The sequence below is a fragment of the Corvus moneduloides genome, chromosome 10, assembly GCF_009650955.1.
Source record: "Corvus moneduloides isolate bCorMon1 chromosome 10, bCorMon1.pri, whole genome shotgun sequence".
NCBI classification, from domain to species: Eukaryota; Metazoa; Chordata; class Aves; order Passeriformes; family Corvidae; genus Corvus; species Corvus moneduloides.
The window spans coordinates 22,680,561-22,703,742 of NC_045485.1; the positions used below are offsets into that span (position 1 = coordinate 22,680,561).

The 23,182-nt window shown below is 37.1% G+C and overlaps 1 protein-coding gene across 11 annotated transcripts in view; it reads right to left on the reverse strand.

Moving 5' to 3' along the window:
• Positions 1–23,182, reverse strand: part of NLGN1 (neuroligin 1) — a 428,085-nt gene that overhangs the window by 189,520 nt on the left and 215,383 nt on the right. For 8 of the 11 annotated variants that reach the window (XM_032119737.1, XM_032119734.1, XM_032119739.1 and 5 more), the window contains 2 exons: positions 14,205–14,264; positions 4,444–4,596 (listed from right to left, as the gene is read on the reverse strand). The exons of 1 other annotated variant lie outside the window; for it this stretch is intronic. In XM_032119737.1, the coding sequence (XP_031975628.1) occupies positions 4,444–4,596; positions 14,205–14,264 (213 nt within the window). The remainder of the gene's footprint in view (positions 1–4,443; positions 4,597–14,204; positions 14,265–23,182) is intronic. 2 more of the 11 variants (XM_032119743.1, XM_032119742.1) reach the window with 1 other exon arrangement.

Genomic DNA, 23,182 nt, shown 5'->3' on the forward strand with positions numbered 1-23,182 from the left:
AACAGCTCTTCTCAGAAGCAGTTCTGTGCAAGAGGAGCAAATGCCTTTCCACTACCCTCGTTCCTCGTCACATCACTTCAAATTACAGGCAACCAGGCTCTGTCACAAGGGGATGCCCTGCACTGAAGAGCCCCATTGATTTCAGCGCAGTTATTTGGGAAATAGTGTACTGAATAATGTTAGCAGAGCTTTCAGTCTGCTGCAGTGACTTTACTTGTAACATTAAAAGTACTAACTGGCAAAAAAACCCCCCAAAATTCGAAGTGGTGGAACACCTGGATAAGGGTTTTCTATTCGGTAATCCCAGTCAACATTCTCAAACTAGAGCGTGACAGTGTAAATGCAAGACTTAATGACAGTAATAGTTCCTATACCTCCCTCTAAAGGGAAAATTTCATATAATTAAAGAAGGCATAAAGAAGACAATCTCACTCATGGGTGTGCTTCCATTGTAACATGAATTTTGATCTAAAAGTTTAGAATGTTTGCCTTCCTAATGCAGACATTATTCAGAATGCCTAACAGAAAATACAAAATACAGACCATTTTTTCTTTTTATTTATTAACACCTTTTAACCCAGATCCCTTGGAATAACAATTTACTGTTTCTGTAGGGACAACCACTGCCTCTTCAAGAGGTAAAAATTGGAAATTTAAAGCAGTGCTCAACACAGAGTTTCCTCTGAGTCATTATTCCTTCTCCCAATTCAGTTCGTGACCTTCAATAAAAATAGAGTTATTTTCTATTAAAGTTTTATTAAAGTCCTGTGTATTAAAGATAATCAAGAGCAAAGAGTATAAATTAATAAAATGAAGAAACAAATTCCCAGTTAGCATAAACCAGCTCTCTCCTTTCTCTCTGCTACTGAAATCAAAAGCAGTAGTAGCCAATGGTGACCAAAAGCAATCTCCTTCTCTAAATAAACCTTTCATAAGAAAGAACACAGAAAACAGCACTGGCAAATCTGTCGATCATGATCTTTTCTGGACATTGAATAGACTCCTTTTATAAATCTTTTTCATTTTCTTAATGAAAATTAAATAAAATGCTCTTGCTTTTTACCAAGTGAATATATTTTGAGTAAACATTTGACATCACAAATCAGCTGAGTTTAAAATCCAAACTTCATATTTGTCCTTCCCAAAGAGAAGCCATAAAAATATATCTGCACTGTCCTTCAAGGCTATTAGACTGCTTCTGCAGTATTTCTTCTTGGTGAAATTGCTTGCACAAGACTTGCATTGAAAAAGAATCTAAAGAAGACATAAATAGTCTGTTTCAAATGGCTTCTTATTCAGTAGTCCCCAGTTTCCCAGGGCAAACAGTTCTCTTTTCCATCATCTTTATCTAAAGACAGTTTCTAACAGACTTTCGTTCTCAGACTTGTTTCAAAGACAAAATTGGCCCAGGGAACTCACCAGGGCTTTGGGGTTTTTCTGGATTGTGTGTTTGGTTTATTTTGTTGGTGCTTTTTTTGGTTTTGGTTTGGTTTTGGTTTTTTTGTAATTTAAATGCACTTGCTCCGTCCTTCTTTAGTTTTTGTTGTTGTTTTCTCTTTACCGAATGGATTTCACTATTAAGCATTTTCTAATGATTTATTTAGAAGTAAATCTTGCATCTCCACAAAATGCAACTCCTCGAGCAGATTAGTCCATAAAACAAAGGATCTTTCAACTTGGAATAAACAGAAAAATAATCTGAACTGCATCAAAATCTGTCTACTGTGTACTTAACAGCAGTACTGTGAGGAACCTAATGTCAAAATCCCCAGTCCCATCACGACTGATCTGGAAGAAAATGTTGCTATTGCAGCTCTAAACATTTATTGAATGATAGTGATTTATCAGGTTATTCATTTAAGAAAAGTCAACATCTTGGTGAAACAATGGCAGACAATTCATGGAGATCATCTAAATAAAGACATATATCCACAAAAGACTGATACAAGAAACCAGACCAATAAAGGTCACATGAAAGGGAGAAGACAGACCTTATTTTGTCCCTACATCTTCTCCTATGATAAATAATTCTTTAAATATTCCTTCTGCCTGCAAAGCCAGGCATTTTACACAGTGGCAAAGTGAGATCCAAGCATCCCACAGACGCCAGTCAGTGGAGCTGGACCTCTCACCTCGTGGGATATGATCAGGTAAGGGAAGTTGAGAATTTTCCACCTACGTTTTCATAAAACCATATCTCAATGTGACTGCAAAGGGTAACATCCTCCTGGAACAAGGAGGAACAAGGGTTTCAAAACATCAAACTTAAAAGCTGATATCTACTACAATTGTGCAAAGTCCTACCCTGATGGTATCTGTAGATCAGAAAAGAAAGAAAGGCAGGAAAAACTTAAACTTTTCGAACTTTCTTTTCTGATTTTCTTTTTTTTTTGCTGCTGTGTTTCTCCACTACCTATTTAATGATACATCATCATTATTTGTTTAATGCACAACAGATAGGCGTTGCACCAAATACAACAGATGTGTATGAGTTCTACATAAACAGCATTGGTTTTACTAAGAAAACCCTGGAAACCTGACACAGGGTTATTTTAGTTGGTTTGAAAGTAATATCAAGCATTCATACCAATCACTGGATTCTGCTGCGAATTTTAGAGGTTTTACTGTAATAGGTCCCACTTAAAACAAAATTAGCTCTTTGACCCTTGAGGCTCAGTAAAGACCACAAAGCCCAAAGAATCACAAAAGCATGAACAAAAATTAAATCCTCCTAAGCTCAGTGAGATGTTAGCTGTGGGTTACCTCAGGGATCAGTGTTAATTTAGAAGTGGAAAAACCATTATCATCAACAAAAGTGTATTAATTTTCATCTTTCAAGCAACTAGCCCTTTTAAACACTGCAATTACTAATGACTGAGGAATAAAACTAAATAATATACAAAAATAAACAGCCCTTTCAGATAATAGATACTTTCTTTTATACTGGCATATAATACAGAGAAATGTTGTTTGAGACATCAAAGACAGGCACTGGTGTCAAATTGAAATGTTGATTAGAGGCACAGGTAACAGATTATTTATTAACTGCTGTACTGATATGTGTCCAGGACTTGAAGTCATCACGTAATTGGAAAACAGGAGGAAGAAAACCATACAAAATACCAGAGCTTCCATACTTAAAGTGGTACATCATGACTGAAGTTTCCTGTACCAAGGAAATAAGCCCAGACAATAATAGTTATGATCTTTCTGGAAGTCATTCAATTCCTTGTAAAACAGTTGTGGTAGAATAAGTTTCAAAATCTAAAGTCAAAATCCATTCCCTCCCCCTGAAATTAGTATGTCAAATTTTTAACAAAAATGAAAATGTTGGAAGAAAATTACCCAGATGAGCAAAGCAGAACCAAGGCTTTTGGGGACTGTGCTAACTGAATTCAAAACACCAAGAACAGAGCAACAACAAACAAAGAACGACAACCCAAAAGTAAACCAGAGCAGGTGATATTTGAAAATAAAGTTGACTGGTCTTCAGAACAAACTCTCTGCTGTGAATGACACTTGGTCTGTCACACCCCTTCAGATGTTACAGGGAACACTCTTACACCTATTCTTATACCTATATAAGTCTTCTGAAGTTACTGTACTGATCTCCATAATATCCCAGGATCCAACTCCTGCTCTCAGGAGTCTTAGCATGCAATATTTTGGTAGAATATGCAGAAACACCCACCCTACAGTCAATGCAGAAAAACCCCCCAAAAATCACATTGTCTCAAGAGCTGGTGGACTTTATCATGCATGTGACTACACTGAGCAAATAAGGGAGGAATTTTTTTTCCATAAATAAAAGGTCCCAGAGGGAGACCATACACCTCTACCAACAGCACGAGCACATCCTATTGAATGTATTTGAAACAATCAAAGGTTACTCTTTCATTCTGTAATTCATTATCTGGAAAAGAAATACTAGAGGTATTTGAATGACACCCATGACACTTCTCAAAACCACAATGAAGCTCAAAACAAACAGGTAAAAAGATGTTTTCAAAACATCCTTTTTCAAAGCATGAAAAAAGCATGGTACCCTAAAGTTAGTCTTTTTCATTCCAATACGAAACCCTACCCTCTATGACTTAACATTTAAAAAAAATTCATTTAGCTGTCCATGAATTAAAGCATTAGTGTTATTCACAGAAATAAAACAAAAAAAAAAAAAAAAGAGAAGAGAAACTCTTCTGTCTGGACAGCTCAGCAATGGGAATACCTGTTTCATGTAGCATGACAGCAGGCTCTTCCAGAAAATACCTGCCATGTCTTTATATCTCATCCCCAGAATACAAACCTTATATTTGACAAAGAAAATTTAAAAATACTTGTTTGCTCTTCTGCCTTTTTTTTTTTTTTTTTTAAAGTACATTCTCACATGTAATATGAATTGCATTGCAGATAGCAGGGATTAGTGGAAAGCTGAAAGCTTCTTACCAAGTACCCCAAGGCGATAGTTGACTGTGATGACTATCACATTCCCATAACTTGCTAGGACACTGCCATCATATAAATTTCCAGTGCCTTCCATGTAGGACCCTCCATGAATATACACCATCACAGGCTTAGGTCCCCCACTGTCCCGAATGTCTGGAAAAAATATTAAGACACATTTTATCTCAAGAAAGCACCAAAGAAGATACATGCAATATGCAATATTTTATATATATTTTTTTATTTTTTTTTAATTTAGTGAGGTTATTTTTTTCTCGAAGTGTTTCTCAAGCAACATCTTTTACATAAGGAAATGGGCAGGTGGGCATAAGTGTTTCTTTGTGGCTTGCTCATAACTAAAACTATTTTTGAAACACTATGCAAAGCAAGAAGGAATTGAAAATGGTAACACATTTGCTCAAATGCAGTGAGACATTGCTCTGATTCTGATCCTGCTGAATTGGGTGTCTTCTACATAATGTCTACTAACATAAGTGTGAACTCGTTTTGGCAGAACACTTCTGAAAGCTCAGTGCAGCTTTCTGTTCACTTAGCTAAGGGAAATCCAACATATTAAGATAAACAAGATTTCTGCTCATACATAAAAGTGTTGATTTCTTCCAGTCCACTGATTTGTAAAAACGGTGTACAAACAGCTGTCTTTGGATGGGTCTGAAATTTGAGTTCTCAAAAAGTACTTGAAAGTTGTTTAACACTTAGACCTTGAATAAAGACTATTGATAACTTGGGTAGCCTGAAGGTTAAGATGCATGGGTACTTCTTAGTTTCCTAAATCATGGAAAGGGCTGAATATTTGAAAAAATAACTACCTGGAAAAATACTGATAAATGCCCTCCCTGTATTCAAAAAAATTGTAAGATTCTCAAAAGTGACATCAAAGGCAGGGAACAGTTTTAAAATGTTAGATGCTCTGCCATTCTCTCCGACAACAAAATTAGATATTGTCACACTGTTTTGAGTTTTGATTTAGGTATCCCTCCACCCCCAAACAGTCCTATTTGCAAATGGATGCATCTACTCAGAACAAAATTTTGAATACATGAACAGTGCTGCTCCTCATGAGGAGAATTGTTCCTGAGTACCAATTCAAAACAGTTAGTGATTTGTTTTTAAAAGTTGGGGGTTTTCTGTTGGACGGAAAATAAATCAGCTTAGTTGTAAATTTAAACTGTAACATCTGACTGAATTGCATTTTGATCTCATTTACTGGGTTCCTGCATCTCTTCCACCACCCAAATCATAACATGCCATAATAGTCCCTCAAAATCAAGAAAGACAATAGCAAGAGAGCATAGGAAAATTTCCCAGTGAGCAACTGTTCTGAATATTCCGATTCAAAGGCACTTTTTTTGTCATCATAACAGTATTCAAGTGACTTCCCTGATTGCTCCCTTCAGCGTTTGAAGAAACCTCAGATGTATTGTTTATTCCTTTGATTTGGAAGGATCTTAGTTATGAAACTTTCAAGCAAGCTCTCTGTGAGAATTGTTTCTGAAGCACTGCAAGGAGTAGTGAGGGCAGTTACAGTAAGAGCCCTGCTTTTGGGATTCGCGGAAAAACATCCGCACAAATGTGTCTGTTTGTAGAAAGCCAACTGCTGCTATTATTTTGATATTGATTCTAATTTGAAGAAAATGCCAGAACAGTCAAGATCAGAAATTGGATCTTCAATATTGGAAGTACTAGAACAATCACTTATTGAGGACCAAAAAGACGATGAAAGGTTGTGCATGAAATTGCTTGTATTGCTCTCCTTGATTGAGCTTTTAGTGAGGGCTTTCCAACATGCGACTTTCAGAGTGTAAAGCTACAGATATTATTTATCTTCATTGTCCATAGGATGGAGTTATGTCCTTCTCAGGTTTAAAATCTACACTGAGGAAAAAGTCTTTCCAAATTCATGTACTGTTTTCAGTAGATGCTTTGTTTTTAATCTATGCTGCCTTTTTTTTTTTTTTGGATACAAATATGGAAGCAATAATAAATTATTAATCTGAAATCACTGTGTGACTGTACCCAGCAGAAATTGTACACAGTTAATTGTATGCTTGATGGTAACACAGGGGGAGACTGTCTCAGAATTCTTCTTTAATTAAAATTACATAGAATTACAGAGCACCAACCGTGAACAGCAATGAAATGTTGGTAGCACTGGCCTGTATATCTGGAAAATAATGCTGGGATATTTAGAAAAGAACGGGTGTCCTTTATCTGAGAAAGGAAGCACATATTCATGAATAAAATCTCATATATAAAGAAGTTATTCTTTGAGTAATTTCTGTCTCTACAATACTGTTATTTTCTACTACTAATATCCTTATAAAGATTACAGATAATATAGATAAAGGAAGGCCAGTTTTCAGCTCTGCCTCTGTGCCATGTCAAAGCAAATGATGTGCAGAATGAATTTTCCTCATGCTACTTTGCCAAAGTCATCAGTCTTAAGAGGAATCCCTCCTACAAAAGAAAAATTATGTCTCTGTGTGTCTTGGGCAGTAATCTAGTGCTGGAGACATCAGTCAGGGTATGCAGCATTCAGCTGAGGCTGGTGGGACTTTGGGCTATGGATTATACAAAAGCTATGGAACTCTTCACGGGAAGAAGAAAGATCACTGCATTTTGGTCAGTGGTTTCATATCAGTTGCAGCCTACAGCCAGGAATATTTGAAAGGTGCAAATATTCAGCTGGGAGAGTGTTGTTTAAGTGCATATGTTATTAGCAATGGAGCTTATGAAATTATAAGACCAAAGGCAGAGAGCAAAAATATCAGACTGTAATCAAGAATTGATTCCTACCTTAAAACATTCCTCCATGAAAACTCTCATCCTTTAAAACTAAACTGGAGGAAGAATTAAGGTGATACTCTGTGAGGATAAAAATCTGTATTGGTATAAAAGTGGCAGGAAGATGCACTTTTCAAAAGTGACTATCAAAGTTAAGTGTCCAACTCAATGAAGTAAATAATTGCCATTTTTGGTACTCAGATACTTTTCAAAACCTGACCATAAATGATACATCTTTCATTTTTTCCTACAGGCCGATGTCAGTCCTTTTTGTGCATGTGCTGGAGGGGTCTCAGGATACTGTAGTTACACTTTCATATGCAGATTAATAGTTATTGGTGTTTGTAGTTCATTCTGAACCTGAAGATTTTAGGTATAAATATGGCATTTCTGCCAAGTGTGGATTTATAGGCTGATTTAAATTAGTTGTGTTCTGCACTTTTTTTTTGCTTTTTATTAAGTGTTGCTTTAATTAAAAATGGACACATCTTTTCAAAGACATATGCAAGGATAGCACTGTTAAAAATCCTTCTCAATTTCAACTCAGTTCTGGTTTCAGCCACACAGAAGATCATTTTTGATCTTGTGCTGTGATTTGTTTGGCTTTAAATTGCTAGTTCATAAAACATCTAAGTAGACCTTACTGTACAGCAGAGAATAACCCTATTTATATTACATATACATTAACTTTCATGTAATTATTTCTATTATCTCCTCTGTACCTTTCTAACATTTGTTGCATCTACTTTTTATGTCTCATCTTAATTGCGTTACAGACAATTTAGGAATAGGGCTTTTATTCTAGGTTTGTGACATCACACAACAGGGAACTGGCTCTGGCTGTGAATATCAGTCACAATTGTCATATATAACAAAACATAATTATAGCTTCAGTCATTGGAAGCTGATGTTAATTGGCCACGTGACTTAACAAGCATAATTTGCAGGGAACAACCAAAATGGGAAAGGAAGAAAGCCTACCTGAAGACAACTTCACACAAAAAGATAATTAGTTTAGCACCCATGTCACAAGCATTGCTTTTCTAGATGTGGCATAAAAAATTGTGGCAGCCTGATGCAGATTGTTAAGTAAATCTTGGGTTTTGAACATGAAACAGCACTTCCACTAAAACAGTGGAAAACTTTTAGGCTGGTTAGTGCAAAATCTGTGTGTGCCCTCCATAGAATGTTATGTGGGTGTGTGCGTAACTCTTCCTTAAGCTTTTGTTGAAAAGATTTAAGTAGAGCATGGTACCAATCATTGCTACTCTTAATCATTTTAAAGCCTTTTAACATCATTTGACCTTTCAGTTCAAATCCATCAGGTGCCTTGTAGATGCACTACCATTTAATAAAGTAGTGCACTTACTCCTAATATGCAAACATCCATTATTGGCACGTTTTTAAAATGAGATATAAAACTAGATGTACTGAGACTATTTAAGGAACTATTGAGCTTGTGTTAGGAGTTTCAGATATTTTCTGTTTTAAAATATAGCCTGCATCCATCAGGCTTCAAACAAATAGAATTCTCTCTGTTTGTTTTCCTATCTGTCAAACCAGGGGATCATTCTGTGCACTCTCAAACCCTTAACTACTTTTACCTGAATATTATTTGAGATCCTGATGGAAGGCTATATGAATGTATGTCCTAGCATGGAAAATGCCAAAGCTTTTACAGGTAAATATCTGGAGCAGATTCCCATTAGAGTAGGTCCTCAATAGCCAGGTAGGCAGTCATTTTAAATTATTAAAGGATGATGGTTAGAAATGCAAGAGCTGACAGACTCTTCACTGTACAAGTAATGCTTGGCAGTGCTGAAAGTAAAATGAAGCCCTAAAGAGGTACTTAAATTCAAGGTCTGTCAGAATTTTATTATGCATGTTTTCAAGTATTAATAACATCACCACAAAAATTTGACACAATTTGAACTGAGGGTCTGTGTGTAAAGGGAAAATATAATCAGCACAATTTAATGTGCAAGTGGGATTGGAAGCTGTACTTTGGAGTGAAAATCATGGAACTAACATGAATGGGTGAACAGCAGGAGCAGGAATCATGAATTTGGGTACACGCATCAGTCAACAAGCTCACCCAAAGTGGACAGATCTGTGCTACCCCAGCCTGGCTGGCACCCATTAAAGGCTATAATTAAGGCTGGAGCATGTGGTTGCATTTCAGGGTAGACAAATGTGTTCTGCTGTTTGCTGATCTCCGAAGTCCGAAAACATGCAACCAGTGCCAGATGGAAAGAGCCTTGCTCCCCCTCTTTCTTCCCATGACAGCTGAAGGCAGATGAAATGCTAAACTTGGCAACCCAGGGTGTTTTATTACCAATGGAGGGACAGAGGGGTTTGGAGAGCCTCAATTCTGTGATGTGCTTCTTTGCGCCAATGGTGCTACAGTCTGTTTAGCATAGGAAGGGATTTGCAGATGAATTCTGCATCATTAGCAACTTCAAATTTGAGTGGATTTTTGGCTTTTTTGAAATAAAACATGCTCTGGACCAAGAACTTCCTTCAGTCAATGAAGTCCAATAGCCCACACAAGACAGAGCACCAGACTAAATTATCAGAATCATCACAGTCACAGCCTGTGAGCAAACAGCAACATCTGCTCCTAATCTGTCTCCTTTTCCACAGGAGAAATTGGAAGGGAGGAGGAAAGAGCAGAAGCATCTATCAACTACAGTGCAGACCCCATTTCTGAGGCATGTACTCTCAGCACCAGACATGGTGTCTGCATTCCTCAGATTTAGCATCTGTATTCTTCCTTTCTAAAAATGGAATAGCAGCATTCCTGTATTGCAGAGGGATGCTGTGAGGCTGAATACATTAAAAACTGAGAGATGCTCAAATGGCACTGGGGACTAAAGAAGGATTTAAGATTGGCAGATTGATGTGCCAGGCAAGGTGTGTATGATAGAGCAGTGGACGGGAATTCATTTGTGAGCAATCCTTCACGGATATTTCATGCAACACTAACTACTTAGAAGTCCAGTTCTGATCCCAGAGTACATTGGCTGGTTAATGATTTGTGTTGCCATATTTTAAGTCATGCTTAGGATTTTAGTGGATAGGAACTAAGGATGCATAAGAGTCACTGATTTTTGTTATGGCCAAATTAAATTATTACCTGACCAAAATTAAGACTAAGGATACTAAGATTAAAATATTTTACTTTTTAAAACTAAGCCTTGTTTCCAGACTGGGGAAGGTGCACTTTGTGTAACTGCTGAGCAATATGAAGCTAAATCTTGCATCTCTACTGGATATTGCATACCTGCAGGTCAGCAAATAGGCAAATCCACCACTGCTATAAAAAGAAAAAGCCCCAGTGCTCAGTGGTTGCAAGTGCTTTTGCCACTCTTGTTTTTGGTGTCTGCTCAAGTTGTTCAATACTTACTGAAAACAGGTAAGCAATAGAAGTGTAGGCATGAAAGGGTTAAACAGAAACAAGAATGCATCCAGACTGGGGAAAAAAGGCATTTATATTGTTTCTGACTTTTCACACATTTCACACTCATAGAATTTGAAAACACCTTCATTTTTTAAACAGCAAATTTGGAGATCATTAGCTGGTAATGTGCACTACTGCCTTTGGGTCTTTTGAAAACAAAAATGAAAAATGATCTAATTAAGCCTGGTCTATTGGTTGCAGCACATACCATAGATCCAAGTTTGATTACTGATTCCAGTGCTTGTGCTGGCAAGGTTTGGACCACAATACTGTGGCAGCGGCATGCAGCAGCTGATGGGAGTAGGATTATTGAAAAGTGTTTTAAAATGAAATCTTCTAATCAAACTCAGATATTTGAATGGCACAACAAAAAATGCTCTCCAGACATTTGCTACAAGAAGCTGTTATGGAAGATCTTTCTTCAGAAAGATACAATACAATAGACATGAGATCTCTGAATTTTTAATATAGAGACTGTCCTGGGCATTTTAGAAATCACTGGACAATATTTAGATATCATGGATTCTATGGTTATATGATACAGTTGTTTTGCACCATGTATAGCCCAGTCTCCCTAATATTCCAATTTCATCATTCATTCAGTTTAGCACTTATTTTATTTTTTCCACAGCTATATATTTGTAGGATTTTACAGTGCCTAAACTCTACCACACTACAAAAAGTGAAGGCTTTGATGGACAGGTTAGCAGAAAACTAGACAGCTAAGGTGACCCTTTGCTTGACCTCTTTCCTGCTACTCATACCCAAATATATAAGGCTAAGTTTGTGAACTCCAGTTCTTCACATGCAACAAGTGCTAGAGTTTCAATACAGAAGAGCAGGTTCACAAAAATGCAGGACATCTGATCCTGCTCCTCCACTGGGAAATGCAGGGTCTCAGCAGAGAGGGCTTCTATCAACCCAGCAGACATCCCAGCAGTATTGAGTGTCTAGTGATCATAAAAATTTAAATTTTCGCTGTCTCTCTGTGCCTCTCGGAAGCAGTAAAACTCTAATTACTGCCTGCACTCTCCTATTGGCATGGAAAGGAGAACAAAACTGTCACTTGTATGCCAGAGAAAATTAATCCCAGTCCTATAAATTACAGAGATTTATTAGTGCAGTAAATGTGCTTCTTCCCCTCTAGTTCGACTGCTGTGTTCTTACAGTCCTTCTTCTCTCTCCTGCAATTGTCAGAGAGGGAGACAGGTTTTTCCTGACATGGACACTTGTTCTCAGCAGACTGAGATCCCTCTTCTCATCTGATCCTACCTACTAAAGCATTTTGTGACAGCAACCACTCTCTGCTGAATTTCAGCAAACTGAGGAGTCTCTTTTAAGTCTGTCTAAGCAGAGAAGTATTCAACAAACCTAATGTCATTAGCATCTGTCTTGGCAGTTATACAGCAATTTAGGAGAGGTATTAAGGCCCACTGGGTGAACAGCCCAAATTTCAGATGGTTTCTTAAAACATATTGTTAACACAAGACAGAGTAACTTTTGCAATGGCTAATTCACTATCACAGATCTTTGACAATTCACAGGAATGTCCCTTGCAATATTCTGTCACGGACTCATGTAAAAATGCCCTGCCTTCATAAAGCTAGGAGGATCTGAATTGTCAAAATTAGCTCTGAATAATTTGTGCCCTGATTTCGGCTGGGATAGAGTTAATTTTTGCACTTAAGGTGAGAATAATGTTGATAACACACTGATATTTTTTAGTTGTCGCTGAGCAATGCTCACACAAAGGCAAGGACTTTTCAGCTCCTCACTCCACCAGCAGGTAGGCTGGGGGGGGCATAAGAGGTTAGGAGGGGACAGAGCCAGGACATCTGAGCCCAACAAGCCAAAGGGATATTCCAGATATTCCAAACCCTATGGCATCATGCTCAGCATGTAACCTGGGAGGAAGCTGGATGGGGGTCACTGCTCAGGAACTGCTGGGCATCGACCAGGGGGCATGAGTAGATGCTCTGTGCACCACATGTTTGGCATATTCTCATTTTTTTATCACTATTATTGCTATTATTTCATTTCTGTCATATTAAAATGTCTTAATCTCAATTAATAATTTTACTTTTTTATTTCTTTCCCCATTTCTCTCCCTCAGCCAGCCGGGGAGGAGTGAGTGACTGGCTCTGTGCTGTTTAGCTGCCTGCTGGGTTAAACCACTACATGAGAGCTTTCAAAGGAGATTTTCAATTTATCAAAATCATCAAATCTTGCAAATTTTGGGCCAGCTGGTGGACTTTCATTCGTATGCTTAACATCCAGATCCAGTAGAGGATCATAAATCAGACATAAGATTATAACAAAAACTGTGTTCAATTATTGGGTAAGAAGTTAAATGCTCGTGTTTGCCTTCCTTAATCTTTCCTGAAAAGACTATGTGCTTCTGTTTAAGTTAAATAGTTGACGTTCTGTGTGATGAAAAACTTCTTAATTAAGAGCTTTTCAGTCTACAAGTTAAGTTGCATCTTAGTATCCAGCCAACTTCCCCCTGCCACCCCAAATATTAACAGAGAAGCAAGCAGCAACTCTACCAGTCCTATATGGTAATTCGTTTTACCCATTGACCATAAAACATACAAAGTATGTGTTTAAGATTCTGAATTCTGAGGCACATCTACTTGAAGGGATGAGACTGCTCAGGAAAAGAGCCCCTTGTTACCATTTTCTTAACCCTGAAAAAATATCAAATCTGCATAGCTTCATGATCAACAAACATAATTTATGAACAGAGTAATATGCTTGACATTTCAAACTTTTGATTTTACTTGGTAATATGGCTTTCTAAGGGTCAGCTCAAGCAGATCAGCATCTTTGTATGCTTGCAGAAAACAGAGGAGATCAGGTTCTTTTAGCTTTAGTTTAGCTCCACAGAAGCTCACCAGGCAATGCTGCCTCCCTTCTGGAGGGAGGTGGCGTAGCCTTTAATTTATTTATATTTTTTCATGGCAGTGTAAATGCAGAAGGGTTGGCATTTGAGGAAATTCGGTTGCTTAAGAGACACTTTTAAAGAATTTTCTGTATTTTTCCTTTTATAAACACAACATTTTCTATGTTTATCAAACTGAGATCAGTCAGTGAAAAAAAAAAAGAAACATCTTGTACTTGGTGAAATACATAGGGTTAGAAAACATGCAAAAAGGTGTACAGAGAAACTTTAAAAGAGTGTTAGTTTAAATAGTATGGACAAAATTCAGTCAAAAGGTGGGATGCAACATATCAAAAGTCCATTTCAAGAAAACAAAACCCCTCCTTTTTAAATATTGTTACTGTTTTGTATCAAAACGTAGAACTTAACAACATTCTTTCTTTTAAAAAATTAAAAAAATATATGTATAACAACAAGCAAGAAGACAAAACACATCAAAAATGGGAATTAAAAAAACAAAAAAACTCTTCAAAAGAAGACAAGAAGTCAAAAAAAGAGGGGAGAAAAAAGATTTTCAGGGATCCTTGTCATGCAAATCAGTTTGGCGGCAAAAAATACCTTCATCTTCAGCACCGTCATTATCACCTAAATCATCTGTCTGTTTCTTTGTAAGGGGACCTAGGATTAAGAACGGAGAAAATGGAGGAAAAAAGACAATTCAAGAATATACAAGACTGAGGAAAAAAACAGTGAATATTAAATTCCCACGGACGTTTCAAGAAAAACATTTGCAGGGAGGGAAATCTTACTTTATAACAACCCATTTTTCATTAAGTTTTTCAAACATTACAGCAAAACCTTCCCTAGGGGGTATGGCTATTAGAAACATCTAGCACAGGAATCGGAGAGTGCCCAGTGCCTTATTGTTTTTAAATGAAGAATCAAAGCTTGTTTACTAAAAGCATACCCCACCATACACTGTATTTATCCACTTCATTTATTTGTTTTTTCCTGTTGCTGTTATTAGGAATAATGGAGACAAGAACTGCCAAATTACCCCTTGCATTTGATGCAATAAGGTGGTTAATAAAAGTCTCGACAGTTGGTTAAAACAATATATTCTGTGAAATGCTAATTCACATTTCTATATTCAACCATTTAAGCTCATGCTTTAGATAAAGATAAGCACGGGTTTGATTTTTTGGGTTTTTTGGCACATTTATCACATTCTCTTTTAAATAGAACTGTGGATACCCTTGAAACCTTTGACTACCTGCTGAGATACTTGTAAAGAAACATGAAAATCCATATGTAAGCCAGAAACAAGAGTGAAATCCCAGACCAATTGAAGACAATGACTATTGCCATTGATTTCAATGGAGCCAGGGTATCATTGAATTGAAATTTTAGCTTGGGCAAGGCATCCAGGTTCATAAATCCTTATCTCCATAAAAGGATGATGAGACAAAATTCCTTTATGCCCAATACCTAATCATTATTAACAAGTATTTATAAATTTATCATATTTTCAAGTGGGAAAAATTCCCACTCCTTTACTGAGTAATAAAAATATACACCAGAAGGAAAGTCAAAGGCCGTTCTGAAAGTATTTCCATGTCATATATTTTACACACTTACGCACAAACAAAAGACAGTTGGAACTCAGCATTATCTTTCCTTTTTTTTCAGAGCTCTCTCATTTCCATGACATTCTGTAATTTGCATGCGAAAAAGCAATCAGTACGAACACAGGGCTAAGTAACAAAAAAGAGAAAAAGCCAGCCAAGCACAGAGTAAAAACAAGAACTTCCTCATGCATAAAATAGCAATAGACAAAAACAACAACAAAAAAAGAGATGAACACTATGTGTTGATATTTGCAGTAGATGTAGGCAAGAGACATGCATTAAATCTAAGCATTGTGGAGTATTAAAACATTTGTATTTAAAAAGCTCTCTCTCTCTCTGTTATTTTACAGGGTATTAGTCATTCACCATTAAACTTGTCATTTATAGGCAAAATACCATGTATTTGAGTGATGCATTTTTTAAATAAAATCATAAAATGTTTTTACCAGGTGCATGGATTTAAGAAACAGAAAAAAACCATGAAGTACCATGAGATTTTAACTGTGAATGTAGGAACTGGACCGTATTATTGAAAACTGAAGCTCAATACCTTAATTCCTGCATCAGTCAGGAGTATAGTTTTTAACTCATTCTAAATACAGAACGCTAGAATTATACCCCATAAATAAAACACAAGCATTTGTATAGTCACACCTGTAACAATCAGTCTGTTTAGTAGAAAGCCTTGGTGATGCAAGTTTTTCCTACTACACATCCTGGATCATCCTGGATATAATCTTTGCAATATTTGGTATCTGGATAATATGCCCTGATCTAAACACACACACTCAAATATCTCTCTGCCCAGCATTTTCATACCATAATAACTTTACTTCTAAAAGAATAAAATTAGAAAAATAAAAACTCTATGCAAAGAATGACAATAATTTCATGATGGGTTTTCAGCATAGAGAAAAGGAAGAGAGAATTTAAGAATAGTAAGAACTGTGTACCTCAGAATGGATATCCAGGCACAAGCAAGAATATATATATATTTATACACACACATACACATTCTTATTGGCTTCTTTTACTTTAGATTTTAAAAGTCACCAGAAAGAAACAAAGTAGCATCTGGAAAGGCAAACAATGCACATTTCTCCAAATAACTTCCATAGAGATTGGCAATTTATTTTCCAGATGAAACCAAGACAATGCATGTTACATTTTTTTAATAGCTGGCCTTTCAGAGGTATTTTGTGTAGGTCATGCTTCCAGATCTCAACTTCATTTACAAAGTGCATCAACTATCTCAGTGTAAATGTCTGATCTCATACCATTTCTGATTTTACAATATGGTGAAGCACGACTGGGGCTAGCTTTAAAAACATCCTGGATAATTTCCATGTTTATACTGTTCTGAGGTTCTCTGAAAAACATTAAAAAAAAAAAAAATTAGACCGTCTTCCTTAAAATCATGGAATTGTTTAGGTTGGAAAAGACAGTTAAGATCTAGTCCAGCCATTAACCCAGCACTGCCAAGTTGACCAACTAAGCCATGTCCCCAGGAGCCACAGTCACGCATCTTCTAAACACCTCCAGGGATGGTGACTCAACCACTTCCCTTGGCAGCCTGTTCCAGTGCTTGACAATTCCTTTTTGCAAAGGGGCTGACCTATTTTTAAGTTTCCTAAATTAAACATACTTTTTAATATAGCTGTAGATCTGTTTCACAATACAAGGGCTCTGCTCGCCACATCCCCCAAGCAGGAGGACCCGTCCCTGTGAAGACACGTGGCACATCCACCAGGCACCACTCACAGTGGCTAAGAAAGAGATGAGACATTATTTCTCCCACAAGTTCACTCCAGTCTGCAAATATAACAGACAGCATTTAATACATCTTCAACAGATTTTCTGCTTCCTGGAAGTACAATGCTCTAAGAAACCAAGAAGAGTTTGGTCCTGATGTAGCAGTAATGAACCTCCTCATACTTCATCTAAACATACAGGGGTGCTGTGAAGCTTAATTTATAGTTTTTAATTGCTGGGCAGTCCCTACAAGAAGCATCAGCTCAAGACCCATTGTGCACAGGGCTGTCTAAAGGGGCAACATCAAGGGGTTCAGCCTGGAGTAGTCAGAGAGGAAGCAGAGCTCTGTTATGATCTGTGTTGCCTGTTTCACGCACAGATGCTGAAGACACTTTCTGGAGTCATGAAAGTGGTATTAAGAGAAGCTGTGGATTAGAATTCCACCCCTTTGAGCAATAACTCTCATTCTAAAATCAGTCAGAAATGGCTTTTGCTTCTGATTCTCCAGATAACTGATTACTCTGACTAACAGCCTCGCTGTGTCTGTATGATCATAAAGAAAGATTGATGTTTTGAGTCCTCACACAGGAAAACACGTTGAAATCACAAGCAGATAAACAGAATAAAATCTTATGGCAAGAACCTACAAAATATAGCAGCAATAACCTTTTTAAGTAAAAATAAATCAGAACTAAAATTACTTAGTAGGTGTATAATTTTTAGACATTTTCTGCAGCTTTCAATTAATATTCTACAGATAGTTTATGATTTTGTAAATTAAATGTATCCCTCAACTAGGTTTATTTCTTTAGCACTTGACTGTTTATTCAATATATGATTCTTTAGGGTTCTTCCATCATTTTTAATATTCTTTTCAGGTAACAGAAACTAACTTTATGAATATTGATACTAAGACATAATGGACTATGAGCTAATGAAACAAAAAAGAATATTTTACAGAATTATGATTGCCAGAAGTCTTTTGTCCCCAGTTACTTTTCACTGTTGTTCTACTGTAACCTTCTCTTCACCTTTCGTGAAGGCCCAATTAATCTCACTTTTTGAGCATTTCACTTTTAAAAATGGGCATCCATTACGAAAAGAGGATTTGACTATGTTTAAGACAAAAAACCTTCAAACAAATAATGCTGCCTTACTGTGCCAGCCTAAATTTTAGCTAAAGTTTATGTAATAAATATTAAATATCAACAAAGTAATCAGGTACCATAACTAATGGGGGGAAAAGAGGATACTAAAGTCTCTAGAATGCTCATGCAAAGATGATTTACTTATCAAAAGGCTCTCTAAGGTTTAGTCTCATTTAGTCTCACGTTGGTGCATACCCATAACTCTCATTAATGCTAATGGGAAATTAGACCCCTAAGTCACTTTAAAAAAGGGGAAAAGTGATTACTGCATTTTATGTTTCCTAAAGGCAAGGAACAGTCTCGCTACAAAGCTGAAGAAACTCTGTGTGCAGGAGGCGCTCCTAACGAAGCCCAAACCCATTTCATTTAAAAATAGTTCTTACATTATTTAAATTATTATTCAAATATTTATTCTATTTGTATTGCAATCAATGCTAAGGCACTAGCATGATGCATACTTAGACCTTGATAGTGACTACTGTGTGCTTGCAGATGCCTTTCCTTTGCTCAAAATAAGAGAAATAACACACCTCCTGTCCAGTTACCTAAAGAGTAATTACACACTCAGAAATAAGTAAATCCAGTCATATTAATTCTGGTTTTTATCATTCCCTTTGATGAAGGACTAAGGTACTTTAGCTCCCAAATACATTAAAGCTGATTATAAATTCTCTCTTTATGGGCTGGATTCGGCAGAAATTATCCGTGGCCTTTTGGACCGCAGGCGTGTGGGAGGCTCGGAAGCTCTGGATGTCGTTAGCTCTTTGGCCTGGGAAAGCTATTCATCATCAAATAGAGTCACACTGCAAGTTGACACCATTTTGTAAAACAACAGTGCAAATCCTCTAAACTTAATAAATCAGTGCTCATGTATACAGCCATTGTTCTGGCCAAAATGTTCTCCTTCAGTAATGAGGAAAGTGGGGAAGAAAAAAAGGACCTTTTACATTAGGTTAAGTCGGTTCCATGGATCCAGTCATTTAGAAATCACCACAGTAATAATTATTCTTTGAGGTGAGGTGAGGTGTCTGCTCGATGGAAAGGGGGAGAGATGAGGCTGAGGCTGACTGCTGAAATGATACATGTAGAAAAATTCACCAAGTGGGTTGCAACACTGTGGAATATAATAATACATATTTATCTTTAAACTTATCTAAGTGCCCCCAACCAGCTACTTCTATTCCTTCTTCATTAGACCATTTCTTAATTAAGCATTGAAAATCTGTGAAGTGAAATTGCCTCATCTTTTTAGACCCTACCTTCAGTTCCAAATATAAAATAATCAATTCTTTGTTATTTCTACCATAATTTTTGTGCAACAGATTCTCCAGCTAAAAAAAAAAAACAATTTGTGTTGAATTATCACTGTCTAGCAGATGTTAGCTGAGACACAGTAACATGTTGTACCTATCTCCAGTTTTTAATTTAAAATAAATTAATGAGGGGTTATAATTAACAATCTTCACACCTCAACATTTTCTGTGAAGAAAAATCAAATTCTTATATGTTGAGACTAAAATATAACTCTCTCTATATATGCATATATACAACCGTAATGACAAAAGAGAAAGTTACAACAAAATAGTTATCTGATGAATAATTTTACAAAGTCCTCTTCTTTCATTTGAAAATTAGAAAGCTCTCAGCAAAAATAAAATAATTAGGATTCCTTAGAGAAGACAAATTTGGAAGGTACAAAAGGCAGCTGGGTCTAAGAAACACTTAAATGAAAAAAAATCTCTTTCTATTGTCATACTTTGCTGCAACAGACAAAACAATCTTTTTATTACTTTTTTATTTCCCTTTTTACTATCCTGATTTCACCACACACTCATTCCTTTCCTTGTTATTCACACACACTCCCACTCATTAATTTCCTTTTATTTCCATATTGCACTTATTTGTAATATTCATACTTATCAGCAGGGCAAAGCCCTGGCCAACTTTGCTTTTTGATGGCAACATTTGCATTCATGTTTTAACAACAAATGATGGCACAAACCTCAGTAGTTTCACATCTCACTACCTGATTTGTGATGACAATCAAGCTCTGTAATTAGAGCTGCAAGTAACTCAAATTTGCATCTGCAAGTGAGTGACAGGTACAAATTGAACCCACAAAAGGGTTGCCAACTTTCTTTGAAAATTTACATGTATAAATGCTTTGTCACTAAAGAAGCTATTCTGACACTTCTAGACTAACTCCTGCTGTGCCTTTTATAACAGCATATTGCTGAAGTGTCACACAGAAAGAATATCTAATCCCAAACCTTTTTATTCACAAGATTAATCACACTGGCTGGATCTTGATTTCACTTAAATCTGAAGGAGTTTCATTACTGCATGCTAGATATGTGTGAATTTAAATAAGATTAGAATCTGGGAATGTCAGGAGAGCTTCACTCTTCTGCTCCCCATTTTGGATACAGCCTGAAATTCTCTGTATTCTCGGAGGTGCAGGCACGTTATGTTCACATATCCTGAGAATAGGCCCTTGTTAAATCCCGTTCCCTTTCAAATAGGTCACTCTGTAAATCCAATTCCAGTTCTAGGGGCTTTTGGTTCCATGATATGCCTTGCATGGAGTCATGCAGCATTCCAGGGAGGGCAGCTTAAGTGCAGATGGGTGGGTGAGAGAGACCCATCCCCACAAGAGACAAGTTCAGCCCTGGAGACATCCAGGGTGAGCTGCCTGCTAATCCTGGCAGGCTTGGGATGAACACACAGCTCATGGATAGGGTGGATGTAGGATAAGGGAGAAGCTATTCAGTGGAAGAGCCAACAACCTGGGAATTATTCTACACATCCTAACTTCTGAGACACTCCAAGTTTGGCTCTAGCCAGTGGAAAAAAATATGCAAGAGAGGGGAAAGAGGAGTGTCATTTATTCAATCTTTTTTCCCAGTGGAAGTAAGGGATGGAACAGACACTCAGGACAAAGGAATGGGTGTCCCACCCATCAGACTAGACATGAGAAAAAGAATGTTTCAAATGGCCAAGCCTCTGCTGACCGAGGTTGGCACAAAGAAACAAAGCCCATGCCTTTAGCCAGGAACACGACAGCTGGAGTACTCCTGAGGTGAGGGATGGGCAGGTAAAAGGCATGAAAAATGAACATTTTAAGCTGTTATATTGGCATTAACATCAGCATTTACAACTCCAGTGCCACCTCATGTGCTTATGTCACAAGTTCATGCAGCTTTTACCATTTTATTTGCATTAATAATTCATGTTGTTTTACAGACACTCGTACTCCAGGGTGACACACTGCTTTAAGGGATTGAATGCAGCATTACATGGCTGGGCCACCACCTGAGGTTTGAGATCATGAATCAATGCTCCCTCTCTACAGGTAATGACTACAACCCAGACCCTAATGAAGACTTATGGACATGCCTAACTTTAAGCCTCTGAGTAAGTTCTCTGAAGTCAACAAGGTAAATCCAATAATATTAAGATAGATTCACTACCATTAACAGAACTGCTCTATTTGCATCTGGGCCAGGAGGTCAACTCAGGGCTAAAAGATAAACAGACATGAGCACCCCAAATTTCTAACTTCCCTCAATTGTTCGGTGGATAAATCTAATCAACAAATAGAATTTGAATCTCTTGAACATACTACCAAAGCTCTGCAATGAAATTAAATTCTCTTTTTATAAATTCATTGCTTCTTAGTCTGTGTACATACAAATAAAATTCTGGATTCATTTTCCACAGCCCTCATAATCAAATTGCTTCTTAATTTTAAAGAAGATATGAACTTGTTTTAGACCACAAGCTTATAAAATTTGATCATATTTAGCTCCTGTGATAGAACTAAAGATTTGTAATTTTAAGATCCAAATTTTCGGTTCCCAGAGGAAGATTTACAACTGCCATTAACATATCAACATTAATCTTCACTTTCCCTTGAAGATCTCTCTAGCATTGTCATAATAATTGAATGTCAGGATGCAGTGAGTGCATTCTTTGTATAAGGACATACAAAGACAGCTGAAAAAACCACCACCAATTTGGGTGAGCTGGTAAGGTTTGTTCTACTTTTTGCTGCTTTTTTGGGGGAATTTGTGTTATTTTGTTTCAGACAGGTAGGGTGGGTCAGCTACAGCAATAAGATACTTTATGAAAAAGCATTCTCTGCTATCTCAACTTATATTTTTAAAAAAATTATAAATAAATATTATTTCACTTTTTATTTCATTGTCATTCTGTTCTCAGCCCCAAACAACAACTGGATAAATAAACTTTTTAATCTTTCCCCCATATCTGTCTCTCTGGAAAGAAAAGATCCCAGAACAGCAGTCTCAACAGGTGAGATCACTTTGGGAATCCCGCACAAGTAATTTCCTTTGCTAGGGACAACCCTGGCTGCTGGAAAAACCTTCTTCCTGACTAATTCTGCTAACTGCAGGGGCTGGTGTTACATCAGCTGTATGGGTTTGTTTATGGCACAGCTGAGCATACAGTCCAGCTCTCTCAAGGCCCGGTTTCACAGCCCAAACAGCAGAGCAAAATTGGTCTTCATGTAACCATGTAATTGAACATTGCAGAGAAAATGAAGTTAATTGTGCGTAATATTTTCATATAACATTTGGAATGGAATAAGTTCTCCCACCCCTCTTCCCAATGTGCTTCATGTCATCTGGTTTCAAGGCACATGCTTGGAGCTGTATGTACTTCAACCTGTGCAGTATTTTACCATCTAGAAACCCACACTCCTGCAACCACAGGCATCATGAATGATATGCAAGTCTCATTTTCTCAATTTTCTGAATGAGCCACCATCAGTAAAACTTGACTCCAGCTACCTCAAAGAGCTGAATTTCTTCAGAAAAGTGGCAAAGGGGAGGAGAAAATAAAGACTGTAATCCAACCGTGTCCTCACAAACACTCAGCAGATGGAGGGGCAGGGAGTTTAGAGATAAAGCTCTTGATGATCACCTTTTCAATGCCCTTGTGCTAACTCTGAGTCATTTCTTGCCACATTTGGAGTAGCATAAAGAAAATCTGATTCTACAGTGAGAAAGCAAGGCGAAGGTTGTGTATTCTGAGTCATTCCCAGCAG